General features: G+C 47.8%; 1 protein-coding gene across 1 annotated transcript; it reads left to right on the forward strand.

The window, feature by feature from the left end:
* The first annotated feature begins 1099 nt into the window (after window positions 1-1099).
* On the forward strand, window positions 1100-13708 carry DRD3 (dopamine receptor D3). Its single transcript, XM_071572206.1, has 7 exons — window positions 1100-1169; window positions 3514-3805; window positions 8685-8797; window positions 9984-10126; window positions 11162-11358; window positions 12206-12551; window positions 13388-13708. The coding sequence occupies exons 2-7, from the start codon at window positions 3524-3526 to the stop codon at window positions 13582-13584; spliced, it is 1278 nt and encodes a 425-aa protein (XP_071428307.1). The 5' UTR covers window positions 1100-1169; window positions 3514-3523; the 3' UTR covers window positions 13585-13708.

The raw sequence follows: 13708 nt of genomic DNA on the forward strand, positions 1-13708 counted from the left end.
ATGGGTATGAGTGTTCTCTACCGCACTTCTAAAGAGATTAGCTCAGACAGCTGCAGTCAGGAGAGATAATCCAGGCAGCCAGAGTCCCAGGACATGCTTCTTAATGTACATAAATTCTTAAAAGTAAGGAGATAAACTCTGCTCTCTACAGTACCTTCTCTTTAGCTTGCCCACCTACAAATTAGTCTGTAGCCACCCTAACCAGGAGGTATATAGAGGGGAGGAGCACTTTTCCTCCTCCCTCCTGAGGCCACAACTCCTGCAGGCAGAGCCCTGCAGGTGAGCATCCTGCTCCCTCATGACAACCCACTACATGCCCCACTTCTGTGCCAGAGTGGGTGGTGGGCACAATCCAACTCCAAGAGAGAAAAGGCCCGCCAGGATCACTCATATCCCGCCAGAGCCCCTTCTGTTGACCACAGTCTGAGGAGAACTATGCCTCAGAGACTTGATCTCAGACCTCAGGGGAAGCCACATCTCTGACACGGGGGCTGTAGACATGCTCTGGGCGTGGTATATGTGGTGCGCTGCGCGTACATGCAGTGGTCCCTAAAGAAAGATACTTCCCAGCATCACTGTCCTTTCCAGCTTCCTCCAGGATCACCTGCACTCTTCCATCTCAGGTTTAAGGTAGTTAGAGACTTTTTCCCCTTAATCTCCCCTTTCTTAAAATTATCTGTGCTTTGATAATTTTTTTCAACTGTTTTTTAAGTGTCAACTTTCTATCCGCTGGGCGAGCAGCCCCGCCCGAGGCATCTCCCCTCGCCCCGCCGCGGCGCTTCTCAGCTTCAGGTTTCCCAGCTCCCGGTTTCCCAGCTCCCGGCTCGCCTCCAGCCCCTCAGCAGAGCACGCCGTTGCTGCGGCCCCTGGCTCCCAAATTCGCCTAGACCCCTTCCACCACGTCCCTCTGGGAGAAGGGCAACCTGTCGGGCACCTGAGGACGGGGTGCGCAGCCCTGCCCTGCCGCCCCCTCCCCGGGCACCGTGGGGTCTCGGGGCAGGGGGCGGGCGGGGAGGAGGTGGCCAGCCCGGTCCCGCCCCGAAGCTCCGCGCCGGGAAGGCGGCAGGAGGGAACGGGTCGGGCCGCGAGTCAACGGGACCGGGACCGGGACTGAGACGAGCACCGAGCCCTGCCCGGCGACGGCAGTGCCACGGCCCGACGTGCCGGGGGTAAGCCCTGACTGCTGCCCCCCCGCTCCCTTCCCGCCCGCGCCGGGGGTGAGTCCTGACTGCTGCCCCCCCGCTCCCCTTCCGCCCGTGCCGGCGGTCCCTTTTCCTGCAGCCCCCCCGCTTCCCTCTGCCCCCACCCCCGTGTTTCCCCAGCCGCCCCGGCCACCGCGGCTTCGCCGGCACACGGCAGCCGAGAGCAGCTGCTGCTGCCCCTCGGGTGCTGGAGCGACGGGCGCGGAGCAGCACCCGCAGCTGGAGGCGGACCCACAGACGCGGCCACGTCTGGACCCTCCGCTCGGACACCAGACCCTTCCCTGCACCCTGTATCCCGCACCATCCGGATCGGGACCTGCACCCGGACGCCCCCGAGGCGGAGACCCACGGAAGGAGCACCCCTTTTCCTGCTTTTTCCCTCCCCTCCGTCTGTGCAACCCCACGGCTGCGACCCTTGCCCCCGTCGCAGCTTGTCACCCACATGCCCTGGGCGGTGCGTGTCTTTCGAGCCCTGTATGCAGATATCCAGGTACGCTGGTACTTGCTTGGTTTGGCAGCACCCTGGCCCGGGGCAGAGTGAGCAGAGTTGTAGGGGCGGGGGGGCAGTTCAGAGCTGGGGAGCTTGGTTGGAAAGTATGGCCTCCCAGTGAGAGTCAGAAATTGTGCTCAAGGATGTAAGGGGAAGGAGGCAGGACAGAAAACCCACAGATAAACTCGTTAATGTGATGCCTTAAGACTTCTGGTTATTTTATGCATAATGTTTTGTTTATTCCCTGTTGTAGCTTTGCTTATCAGCTAGTCAGTTGCTTAATGTAGTTTTTTCCAGCATTACAGAACCAGCCTTTCCTGGCCCCTGACAATACAGAATTTCCAGTGGGCACTGTGTCAGTGCAGGGGACACAGCAAAATGAATCCTGTCTTGGGGTGGCTGCAGCTCGACTGTTTTATGAACAAACAGTCCTGGACTCAGCAACAGCACCATGCTATAAGAGATTCTTGTGATCCATTGGAAGGCTTAACTTCTTTGTCAGGGCCATACAGAAGAAAGGCAGAGAAGGAGAAGCGAGCACAAGCACTTTCAAACAAAACACTGTCCTGAGGAATTTGTGCTCACAGGACAGAGGGAAGTTCAGTTTCCATCTCATTCAACCCCTGTCCTCTCAGCTACAGAGCAGAAGGAGAGACTGGCACCAGTTTTAAGGATGCTTATATCCCAAGGGACTGGAGCAATTTATACTTATTGCACAGCTACTCTTCCATGAGTGTAGCTGTGCAGCAGCTGTGCATCACAGATGCTGCTGTCCAAGGGTGAGGTGAAACACAGTACTATTTATACCACTGATATTGCAGTGTTTTGCCCTTGTCTTTCATACCTGTCACACTGGTGATGAGTTCAGCAACGGGAGCAGTAGGAAAGAAAAAAAAACCCTAGATGCAAGCAAATTAAATGTCATGGAACCACCTTGGGACAGCAGCCCTCATATTTCTAGAAAATCTCATTCTCCTAAATCAAGAAAGGTTAGGTTCCTGAGCACAATTCTGAATCTGTTGTAAGAAAAAGAAATGCAGAGGACCCCGCAAGCATCCTTCCATTATTTCGTCCCAAACTTCAAGTTGGCTTTCTTTTCAGCACAGGAAGCACATCTCTGACCAGGCATGGAAAACACAGAGCACAGTATGCATGAAATGGGAGCAGCGCTGACAATCAAGGTTTGACAAGGCAGGCAGAGTCTGGGACAGAAACATGCTGCAGGAAGAGAGACATTCTGGAGATGGTGCTGCTGGACAGCCAGGGATCAAGAGGCTATGTGAGCATCGCAGGTGCAGCATCTCTGCCAAGATGCCAAGCTCAAGTGTATGAAGTTATTGAAAACATTTTTTGATCAGGGAAGACATAAGATACTTCCCAGAAGAAAAGATACAAAGTCCAAGCTTCTGGCTAAGCCCTAGTTTGCGTAACTGCATTGGGTCTTGCTCAGCATTTCAAACTGTTGTCTTTCAGACTGTGCTCTTGCCCAGCTGACTTGTACTGTGGAATGACTTTGGTCCATCTTAAAACCATTGCCACTTTACATACAGCTGGATTGGTTGGTAAGGAGAACCTCTCAGGTGCAGCAAGAAGGTGAAATCTTGCAGTCTTCTCTTGGCTCAGGTTCAGTGAAAAGCAGAACAGGCCAAGCAAGTCTTCAAGCAAAGTTCTGCCTATATATGAGCAGGAAAAAGACCTCTATTACTAGCTTGAAGTAGCATTCATACAGGAAGTATGAAAATCATACACCACCCACAGAGAGTACTGTTCTCCACATTTATTGTAGACCTCTGACTTTCAGTCATCTCTTTCTCTTTGCAGCAGCATCCCCATGGCCCTCCTCACGAGAGCTAGCAGTCATCCTAACACCACTGACACCATTCCCTGTGGGGAAAACACCACGACAGAGCCTGACCTGCCACACTCACACGCCTACTATGCCCTCTGCTACTGCATCTTGATTGTGGCCATCATCTTTGGCAACGTGCTGGTCTGCTTAGCTGTGCTGAGGGAACGCACCTTGCAAACCACAACAAACTACCTTGTGGTGAGCCTGGCTGTGGCAGATTTGCTGGTGGCTACTTTGGTGATGCCATGGATGGTGTACCTAGAGGTGAGTGCATCTTAGGAAAGATTATCAGAATTTAACCACACCACTGCACGCACGCTCATGTTATTAATGCAATCAGTAGCAAAATTGGGACTAACCTGTATGGAGTGGTCCTGCAACTGGCCTGCAGAATGTGTACAGCTCAGGTGTGTTACACTGAATGATTAAAAAGAAAGGAATAAGTGTGTGTGTGGGAAGCCATCCCAGCAGCATAGAATTAGGCTCTGCAATTTGATTGCAACTAACAAATATTATTAAAAGTCCAATTTTTATTAAAATTCAAGTTTTATTTCAAACTGGAATAGTCTATCAGCTCAAGGGCACTCCACTCTAATGAAATTACATTATGCTTCGCATTAGAAAAGACTTGGCACTCACTCTTGCTGTGCATAGGGTGAGACTGAGGCACATCTGCAGAGCAGTCTCTGCCCCCATGCAGTGCTGTGGTCACGATTTGTGAGCACAGGAGTAGGTCTGCTCCCTAGTTGTGTTTGTAGACCCATTCAAGACTAATTTCCATCTGTGGAGCTTGGATAATCGAAGTAGCTGATATAGGAGTCATCCAAACAGGGAAAGAACCCATTCACATCCCAAACTTCCACTCCTGGCACTGCAGTGTTTCCTAGAGAACTGGGCTGTAGGACTCCAGCAAGACTAAGATTTAAAAAACAGTCCAAAAAGCCCCAAAGTTGTTACAATATTTGCTGCTGTTCATGGATGAGTGATGCCACCAATGAAGCAGAAACAGCATCGTGCTTCAATACACTGTGAGCCTAGAAATTGCCAAAAAATCATTGAGTACCCAAACTGTGTACAATACCTATTCATCTACAAAATGTTTGCCAAACCAGGCATTTGAGAACAGTTGTCTCTGGCCATGAAATATGTGATTTTATCAATCATACAGACCAGAACTTAAGTCCACCTAATGAAGTTTCTAGCACAAAAATGCTGTTCAGCAATGTGCATACCAATCTTCTGGGGTCAACAGGTAGGTCTGACATACCAGTACTGCTGCCTCAGTTCTTTGCTGATCTCTGATGCTGTGACTGCCACGACTGCTGAAGCTTACCAAGGTTCCTAAGACAGTGGCATTAGGGTATCCTGACCACTGAAGTTTGATGGCATTAGACACTATCATGCCTTACATTTATTATAAATGGAGGAGGACATGTAGTAGCATGGCTGGGAATATCCTTCTCACTTTTCTCACAATATCCAGTTCTACCTCCAAAGCAGGGGAAAGCTTCAGAAGATGGTTGTCACAAAGGTCCAGTCTGTTTAGAGCTTAAGAGTAACAGTGTCACCCCATCTGTGTCTCTCACACCGGAGCAGTGAGACCTGCAACTGCTCTTTGAGCTCAAGGAGCTCTGCTGGGCTACGGTCAAGGGGACAGATGGGTGAGCTGCTGCAACTCAGCTGTTCTCCACTTGTCAGCAGTCCTGATCACATGCATGCTTTTCATTTCTCCCACTGTGCAAATACATGAGCAGCCATTTCACAGCTGCAGAAGCTAACAGCACCCCCAAGAAAAAGCTCTCAAACATAAAACCCTCCTGTAAGCATGCTTAGATGCACCTTAGGTGCTACTTACATGCCTGTCATCACCCAATGCAACTTGGTTTCCTACTTTTCCATCTGTGTGCTCCTCATTGTGGCATCATCATACACATGCAAATTGTAGAGATTCTTTTGTTTATTTTAAGAATTCAGGAGAGTGATGGTTATGAATAAGTTCTTTAAAAAATCATTGTGCATTCATAAACTGGAAAGTTTCCTATAGAGTTGGGAAGTTAAAAATAATAACAGCCACAATTTTGTAGATAAAGCAGACTGGTCATCAAGAAAGAGGAGGTGAGAACCTGACCTGAGTTGTCTATAGGGAGCTTTAGCATTGTCTTTGATAGAGCCAGGATTTCATCCTGGACACTGTTCCCACTTCTGCTGCACAATCACTGAGTGGTAATGAAAGATTGTATCAGCTCATCTCTCTGTGGTTTGCTCTCATCAGCTGTAAGAGAATAATATTTGACCATCCACCTCACCCAGGCAGATGTGAGGATTCATTCAATTAATTCCTGGGATATCCTTTGAGATTTCTGGATAAAAGGCATCAGAGGAATAAAGAACAGGTACCCTGCCAGCACATGAAAACCAGAAATGCACACTAGCAAGTTCTAGCTGCTGTAGCAAAGATGAGCAGAACAGATCAATAAAAGGAAGAGCAGAAATAAATTTGAAAAATTATGAACAAGGCCTATAATAAAAAGGCTCTTCATTGTTAAATTCTAGAATAAATTCTGGGTTCCCATACCCCACAGGTAAATATTAACTACTTCATCAACTTGAGCAGAGCTACTCCCCATTTTAGAAGTTGTGGCTGGTGGAAGTGAGGATGGGTTTGAATCCCAAACGTTTTGATCTGTTGAGCATCCTAACACAAGCTACAGTCTAGTATGCAGGTGGTATGATCTGAATACATCCTCCTGAGAAGGCTCACTTTAGAGCCATTCCCACCAGCACCTTCTTCAGTTTTAATGGTTCACATTCTTGGGTTTAGTGTTTTACTGTACTCAGGACCTTGGAAACTCTCTCAGTTAAGTGCTTGCACATCTGCTGGTCTAGCAGCAGCTGGCTTTCATACAAACACCTGCCACTGACTCTTGGTGAAACACACTTCAGATTCCACAGATTATGCAGAAATTTCATTGCTTTTTTGCCTCAGACAGCAGAAACATCCCTTACTGGGTCCCACTGCAAAGGCTTCCAGCATTTATTTTTTATATGTATTTTTTGAGGTAGTCAAGCAAATCTCAAAATCTGAAACTACAGTAAAACCAGTGTGAGGTTAATTTAGAAGCTGAACCTACCTATTAAGGTCCTTAATTTCAGAGGAGTGGTCTTAAGTTTGCACATCTTATAGCTCATCTAACTATGCAGAAAACTCAGTGGGTTTGGTTTGGCATTTTTTTCCTTTGCTTACTTTTTCTAGAAGGAAAAAAGGAGCCCCATCAGTATCAGAGAACTGGAGAGAAAAGCACAGTTCCCTTCTGCGTTCTGCAAGCCAATTCCCATTTCTCTCCCCTGCATCCATTCAGGGTCAGAGGGTCTAATGGAAGACTGCCACGTTCAATACCTGACTTCTGAAATGTAGCAGCTGGGTCCAGCAGACAACACCCTACAGACACAGCTCACCTTAGCAAGTTTCTGTGCCCATGTGTGGGAATGCTACTACTATCAAAACCATTTTAATTTCTCAGGATTATCTATTAAACAACTTCCACCAAGTGAATTTGGTATTTATGCAGGTGCTTCTCTGTGCAGGGAGCTGCATCCTTCCTAAGCAACAATATTTGCCACAGGGTTGACCCACTGCCTTTGAAGCCAAGCCTACTTGTGGCACCCTCTCCAGCCTGATCTGGGATGGGTATTTTTGAATGGGTCTTGAAAACCTCCAAGGATGGATTCTGCACAGACTTACCAAGGAACTGCCTCCACTGTCTCACTGTCCTTGTGATCAGAAGTTACCTTCATAACCAGTTTGCACCTTTCTTCCAGCTCATTCCTATTGCCTCTTGTCTTCCCACCACACACTGCTGTGAAAAACCTGGCTACATCGTCTTAGTATCCTGCCTTCAATTTTCTCAATAATCTCCTGATAGGCACTAGAGGGCTGTTAGCTTCCCACCCCTCAAAGCCATCTCCTGTCCAGGCTGCACAAGCCCTGTTCCCTTAGCTAGTCCTCACAGGACAGCTGCTGCTCCAACCCCTATATGGACTGTTTTGGTGGACTCCACTGGGCTCACTCCTGTTATCAATGTTTTCCTGTATTGGGACCTCAAAACCAGATGCAGTATTCCAGATGTTGTCTAAATGTAAGCAGAGAGACCAGGAACTAGTGCCAGTTTTTGATTGCTTCACAGGATCCAGTTGAAACACCAGGATTGACGGGTTGAAGGCTAAAATCCAGGCTCTCTCCCAAGCATAGACTTTCCTCCCTATTTCTATCCTACCCTGCTTCCCTACTCAGCACAGAATTGGGCTTTTGCAGTTGGAGGCCAGGCTGCCTCCTTGTTCATGTCCTGCAGGGAGTGGGGGCTGAGGCAGACCACCTCACTCCAAGCCAGGCTGTCATCCCCAAGGAGGGCAGGGCCACATGGTGCTTGGAGGATATCATTGTCAGCTGAAGAGCTTATTGTCATGAATTTGATGGCTGGTCCAAAAAACACTTTTCTCCATCACAAAGATTGGCTGCAGCTGAGCTTTCACAACTGCACTCTTCAGATTAAAAATTTAAAACAACCAGAACAACAGCTCAACATGGTAGCAACCCAAGCCCCTTTATCTGAATAGCCTGCAAGTTCTCACTCAGATCTAATAATCAAAATCTAACAGAGATAAGAATCCAAATGAGGTTTTAGAGAAACCTCACTCTCAGGTCTCTGTTTCATACATAAATGCATAAAATTTACAGAGCTTTCACAGCTCACTGACTGCAAGAGCACTCCATCAGCTAAGCTGAGAAACACTTTCAGCCCTTAGATTTTCTCAGATAATCTTTAATCAAGAGATATATACAGTGATATCAAATTTAAATCAATTTATCACACTAGGCCTTGAGGGAATGGAGAGCTCCTATTTCTTCACCCTGCCTCCCCATGCAAGAGCAAATAAAGGTTGAAATTAAGGTGAGGCTCATTTTCCACTATCTGCTGCTGTGTTATCTTGAACACAGCATGGGTGCCTCAGTTTCCCTTTTCACATCACCGTGGACATGAACTTATCTAGCTGTTCAGATACTTGGAGGAGAGCACCTCCTTACACATAACTTATCAGGAGTTGGTGCAGAACAAGGCTGACAGTTTTGTCATTGCTGGTGCAGGTGACTGGAGGAGTCTGGACATTCAGCCGTATCTGTTGTGATATCTTCGTCACCATGGATGTAATGATGTGCACAGCCAGCATCTTAAACCTCTGTGCTATCAGCATTGACAGGTAAGACACGACATCATCCAGAGGGATAGTCTGGATATGGGGGTTGACCTTGTACCCCAGTGTGATAGGGACAAGGGAGTGGGATGTCCACAGACAGCATTGGTGTCTTCAGGACCACAAGCCTCCCTGCAAGTCTGTCCCTGCTACTGCTGTTAATAATGTGGCTCTGCCCACCATGAGCTGGAACAGGTCTGCACTGGAGGGCAGAGAGACACAAGCAATAAAATATCCCCAGTGGATAGTCAACCCTATCCATGTGCTTTTTGAAGGCAGGAACATCCAAATCCCATTGAGTCTCAAACAGGGTTTCTACTTCCAGAGGTCTCACTCATGAAGTTTTAATAAACAAAATCCTACCATGTACATAGAGAGAGGTGAAGATTGTTGCTGTGTAATCTTCAGCTTTGCTCTGGTTTTCTGCATCTTAAAACTGAGCCTATTTTAAGGCATGCTGAGGGCTGGGAGCCAAGACCTTGGCACATGTGATACTGTTAGGACCAAGGAGTGGGAGAAGAAAAAAGTACTACATGCTGTACCTTTGTAATATGTGATTCAAGGGTAATAACGTGAGGCAGCTCTCAATGCTGTGTTGGTCTGGTGTTCTTCCATGGGCATCCCCATTTCATTTTGGCTGTCTGCAAGGAGCAGCCCCCAGACTATCCTAAAGATGAGACTACTGTGCTGTCGAGATCCTGGCCTTGATGAGCTGCATCCTCTGGGGCATCCCAACAACTACCCAGCTGCCCATGGGCAATCCCCTGTCAGTCAGGCTGACACCAGACCAGGCAGCTGAGACAGAGTTTAGTAGGTTGTGGTTGCTCCAGAGAGTGTTCTTTCTCACCAGTGCACATAAAACTTTAGGGGCTTGAGGTTTGTGGGTTTCTTGGGGTTTCTAGATCCATCTGGTATCCCAAACCTAGTAGCTTTACATGCTGTCAGTTCTGCAGAGCATTTCTCTGCAGTGCTGCCAACTAACTCTGGTTTCCTCTCTTCCTCCCCCAATGCCCCACTTACCATTTCTGCAAATTGCTCATCCCATCACCTGATCTTCACTTCTTTCCTCTTCCATTTCTTCACCACATTCACCATCATGTTCCCTGTGTCGTTTTCATTTTTCTTTCTAAAAACCTGGTCCTTTTCCTCCCTCCATTACCTCTCCTCTTCCTGGAGCTGGTTTGGTCTGCAGATACACTGCAGTGGTGAAACCAGTTCAGTACCAGTACAGCACTGGGCAGAGCTCCTGCAGGAGGGTCTCTCTCATGATCGTGATAGTCTGGATGCTGGCATTTGCAGTGTCATGCCCTCTTCTCTTTGGCTTCAATACTACAGGTAGGTGATATCCTGAACAATAGTACACAGGGAGAGTTTGGAAACAGAGCTGCCCTGTGTATGGCCAGGTCATTTAGTGTGGGTCCTGCAGACTTGCCAAGTTAAAGGAAATTTTAAGGAACTGTGAAGGCTGAGAAAAATCTCCATGTGCTCTTGTCTATAAACTTGCCATTTCCTCAGGCAGACACTGACTATTGCTCTGAGGGCAGCCTGCCTCCGCTAGTGCCAAATCAAGGAGTCCAGGTCTACAGATCCCCACAATCAGTCACTGAGCATGTAAAGCAAATCTCCAGACGTGCAGCACATACAACACACACATCAGATTTAATGGCGTCTTGCTGATATCAGCAGGTCCAGACATAGTGGTTTAAGTCTGATATAGGACATATCTCTAAACAGCAAGGATTGCATACCAGCACTGTTTGTGAGAAACCTCCTTCCCAACTGGCTGTCTGCTTCCTCAACTAATCCCTTGAGGAGAAAAAACAATTTAGCTTCCACCTTGGAAGCAGGCTGGTCTTTTTCCTTTCCTTCAGCTAGGGCAATCCATTGTCCCTGGAGACAGAGGAGCAACAGAGCCTTCATTCCCACTGAGCCACATCCATCCTCTCTGCAATGCTTGAGGCAAGGAGGGGATGGGAGTGGGAAATGCTGCTGGCCCCCTCTACCTGGTCCAAACAGATGGGAGTGAAGGCACATCTCTGCACCTAGACAGCTCAGAGGCTGTCAAAGGAATAGGAGAAAGGATGAAGGGATATAGGATCCTATGAGAAAGTATGGGAATAGACATGAGAGAAGAGAACAGAGTTGTAGGCCAGAAGAGCAGGGAGATGCATGCTGGCTAATACTAGATGGCCCCATGTAGAGTTTTAAGTATCAGTTAGGTGAGTGGGCAAGCCACAACATAATCTGCACTCCTCAGACTGCCTTTGTACCACCTTTGCACTCACTTTGCCAACATCAGAACTTCCTTGTACTAAACTGAAGCATCTCAGCCGCTCCTCTCTCTCTCTCTCTCTCTCTTCTCCTCCCCAGGGGATCCCAGTGTCTGTTCCATATCCAACCCTAGTTTCGTCATCTACTCCTCTTTGGTGTCCTTCTACCTCCCCTTCATGGTGACCCTGCTGCTTTATGTCCGGATTTACCTCGTGCTAAGACAAAGACAAAAGAAGAGAACCCTCACCCAGCAGGGCAGCCACAGCACCAGCACCAAACAGTGCTATGCACACAAAGTAAGAGCCACATGAACACAGTGGGAGCTGTCAAAAAGGACAGGGAATGCATCATCTCTTCTCCTCAAAGGTTCAAAGCACAGAACAAAAAGCATAAAGATATGACATGTTTTTATCCCATCCCTTGCTCATATTTGGATCATATTTGAGATGCAGAAGCTGCAGGTAAATCCTTTTCAGCCCTCTAGAAGGAGGATGCTCCCTGCATATCTCTGCCCTCTAGAACTGGCAACTAGAGAAGAGCACAGCCTACTTCAGTATTTCTTCAGAGCAGGGCTTTCTCAGCCATACATAAATCTAGATAATTTCTTCATTTATTGATTGTTGCTCCATTTTGCTCTTCATTCTCAGGGCTTCACAGCTTTTAAACTACATTATTAAAACAAAACCCCCTCTTCATCTGACAAACTTAAGAGATCAAAACGGTTGTGGTGAATTGAGCATTTCTTCCCTGACCTTTCTAGATGAAATACCTGAAACCATGGGAACCAGCACAGAGGTTTGAAAGGAATTGCCTGGTCACACTTATCTGTTCCTGTTACTCATTTTCACACAGTGAAGCTACATTAAAAGGGTGGGGTTGCTGAGGGGAGCAGGACCAACACAATACAGATGAAAGGTTAGCAGAGCAGGTGTTTCTGCTCTTACTGTTCTTATGCATCTCCTTGGGATGTAGGCAGAGAGTTGTCAAGTGCTGGTTCACCCCTCAGTTCAGTCCAGAGGATACAGTGCAAACCTAAGAGGCAAGTGGGACTAAGGATGACTCCTACAACTTTCTTCATCATTCTTTGACCCAGTGAACAGTTTGGATGGTTTACCAGTTCCTTTGTGGCATCCTTTTTTGCAGGAACACATGGAGAGAAAAGCTTTGCCAAACAGATTCCAAGGCACCTTTTCCCCCTGTCTCCCACTCAAATGCACAGGCCAGGAGATGTCTACCAAAAGGAAGTTGCTGACTGTCTTCAGTCTGCAGCGGTACCGAAGCTTCTGCCATGAGGCATCCCTCACCAAGACACCAGGGACTACACAAAACAGCAGGCTGAAAGAGAGGAGAAAGTGTACAAAGCCAAGAGTGGAGGTACAAAGGCTCAGCAATGGCAAAACCATCAGCTCTTTGAAGCTGACACCCCAGCAGCCCCGAGTGATCCAGCTTCGGGAGAGGAAGGCTACACAGATGCTAGCGATTGTCCTGGGTGAGTGAGAGCCTCTCTGTCTAGTGGGGTGCAAGGGGTGTTGGTTTGAGACTTCCAGGAGCACAGAATCTCCTAATGTAGTACTGAGATTTAACAAAATTAAGCCAGGCCCAGGCTTCAGCTGTCACTGCTCCACACACTCAGGAAAGATAGTAGTGGGATATTTAGAGATATAGAGTAATGCTCCCAAATGCTGAAAGCATGTTAGTGTTTTATTTGCTATGTTTTGTTAGCTTTGTGTTTTAAATCAGTGGCCAACAAGCCCTGCTAGAGGAAGCAACAGCCAACACCTTTGCTTTCCTTTTCCCTTTATTTTACTATTATGAAGCTGGAACAATCCTAAGTCTCCACATATGCAGAGGCTCTTAGGTTCAGTTATAGAAGGGGAAATTGAGGCAAGGAGCTGCAGAGGAACCAGTTCATACAGCTGGATAGGGAAGCCAGGAGACTGCACCCCAGTTACTTGCTGTAGTTACCAGATGCACTATTAGCCCTCATTAACTCAGTAGTAGCAGGGAAATAACTCAGCCCTAATTGTAATGATTAAAGCAGCTGAGGCAGCAGTCTTTCCCTCAAAGTGGTGGCCACTTCCTTTTCTCTGTCACCAGGCCACTTCTGAAGCCCCAACCAGGTATTCACTAAGCTGGTCCCACAGAGCCCAAGGTTTTGCCAAGTCCCTCTGTGTCAGTAATAAAGGTCACCTTCAGTGTTTGTAAAATAGTCACATGCAGGAAATAGTAAGGGGATGGAGGGGGAGGGCACAAGTGTGCAGGCCCCTTTCCAAGAAGTTGTTTCACTAAATTCATGGATTGTTTTCTTCCTCTTTCTAAACACAGGCACATTCATAGTCTGCTGGCTGCCCTTCTTCTTGATTCACATCCTCAATGCCCACTGCCCATCCTGCCATGTGCCCCCAAGGCTTTACAGTGCCAGCACTTGGCTCGGCTATGTCAACAGTGCCCTCAACCCCATCATCTACACAACCTTCAACATGGACTTCCGCAGAGCCTTCCTCAAGATCCTCTGCTGCTGACGGCAGGGCTGGCACTGGGCTGCACGGGTTTGCAGCAGACTCCTGGGCCAGGGACAAGGCACAACACCCTTCCCTCCCTCTGCTTTACACGCAGTGAGGAGGGATGTACTCCCCTCGGCTGTGA

The sequence above is a fragment of the Pithys albifrons genome, chromosome 1 (genome assembly GCF_047495875.1).
Source record: "Pithys albifrons albifrons isolate INPA30051 chromosome 1, PitAlb_v1, whole genome shotgun sequence".
NCBI lineage: Eukaryota > Metazoa > Chordata > Aves > Passeriformes > Thamnophilidae > Pithys > Pithys albifrons.

What these genes read in the sequence shown, in the direction of transcription:
- DRD3 (XM_071572206.1), top strand. Translation starts at nt 3,524, where the DNA reads ATGGCCCTCCTCACGAGAGCTAGCAGTCATCCTAACACCACTGACACC. An exon ending in CTTTGGCTTCAATACTACAG is followed by an intron (nt 10,127 to 11,161) that starts GTAGGTGATATC and finishes TCTCCTCCCCAG; the next exon opens with GGGATCCCAGTGTCTGTTCC. An exon ending in GATGCTAGCGATTGTCCTGG is followed by an intron (nt 12,552 to 13,387) that starts GTGAGTGAGAGC and finishes TTCTAAACACAG; the next exon opens with GCACATTCATAGTCTGCTGG.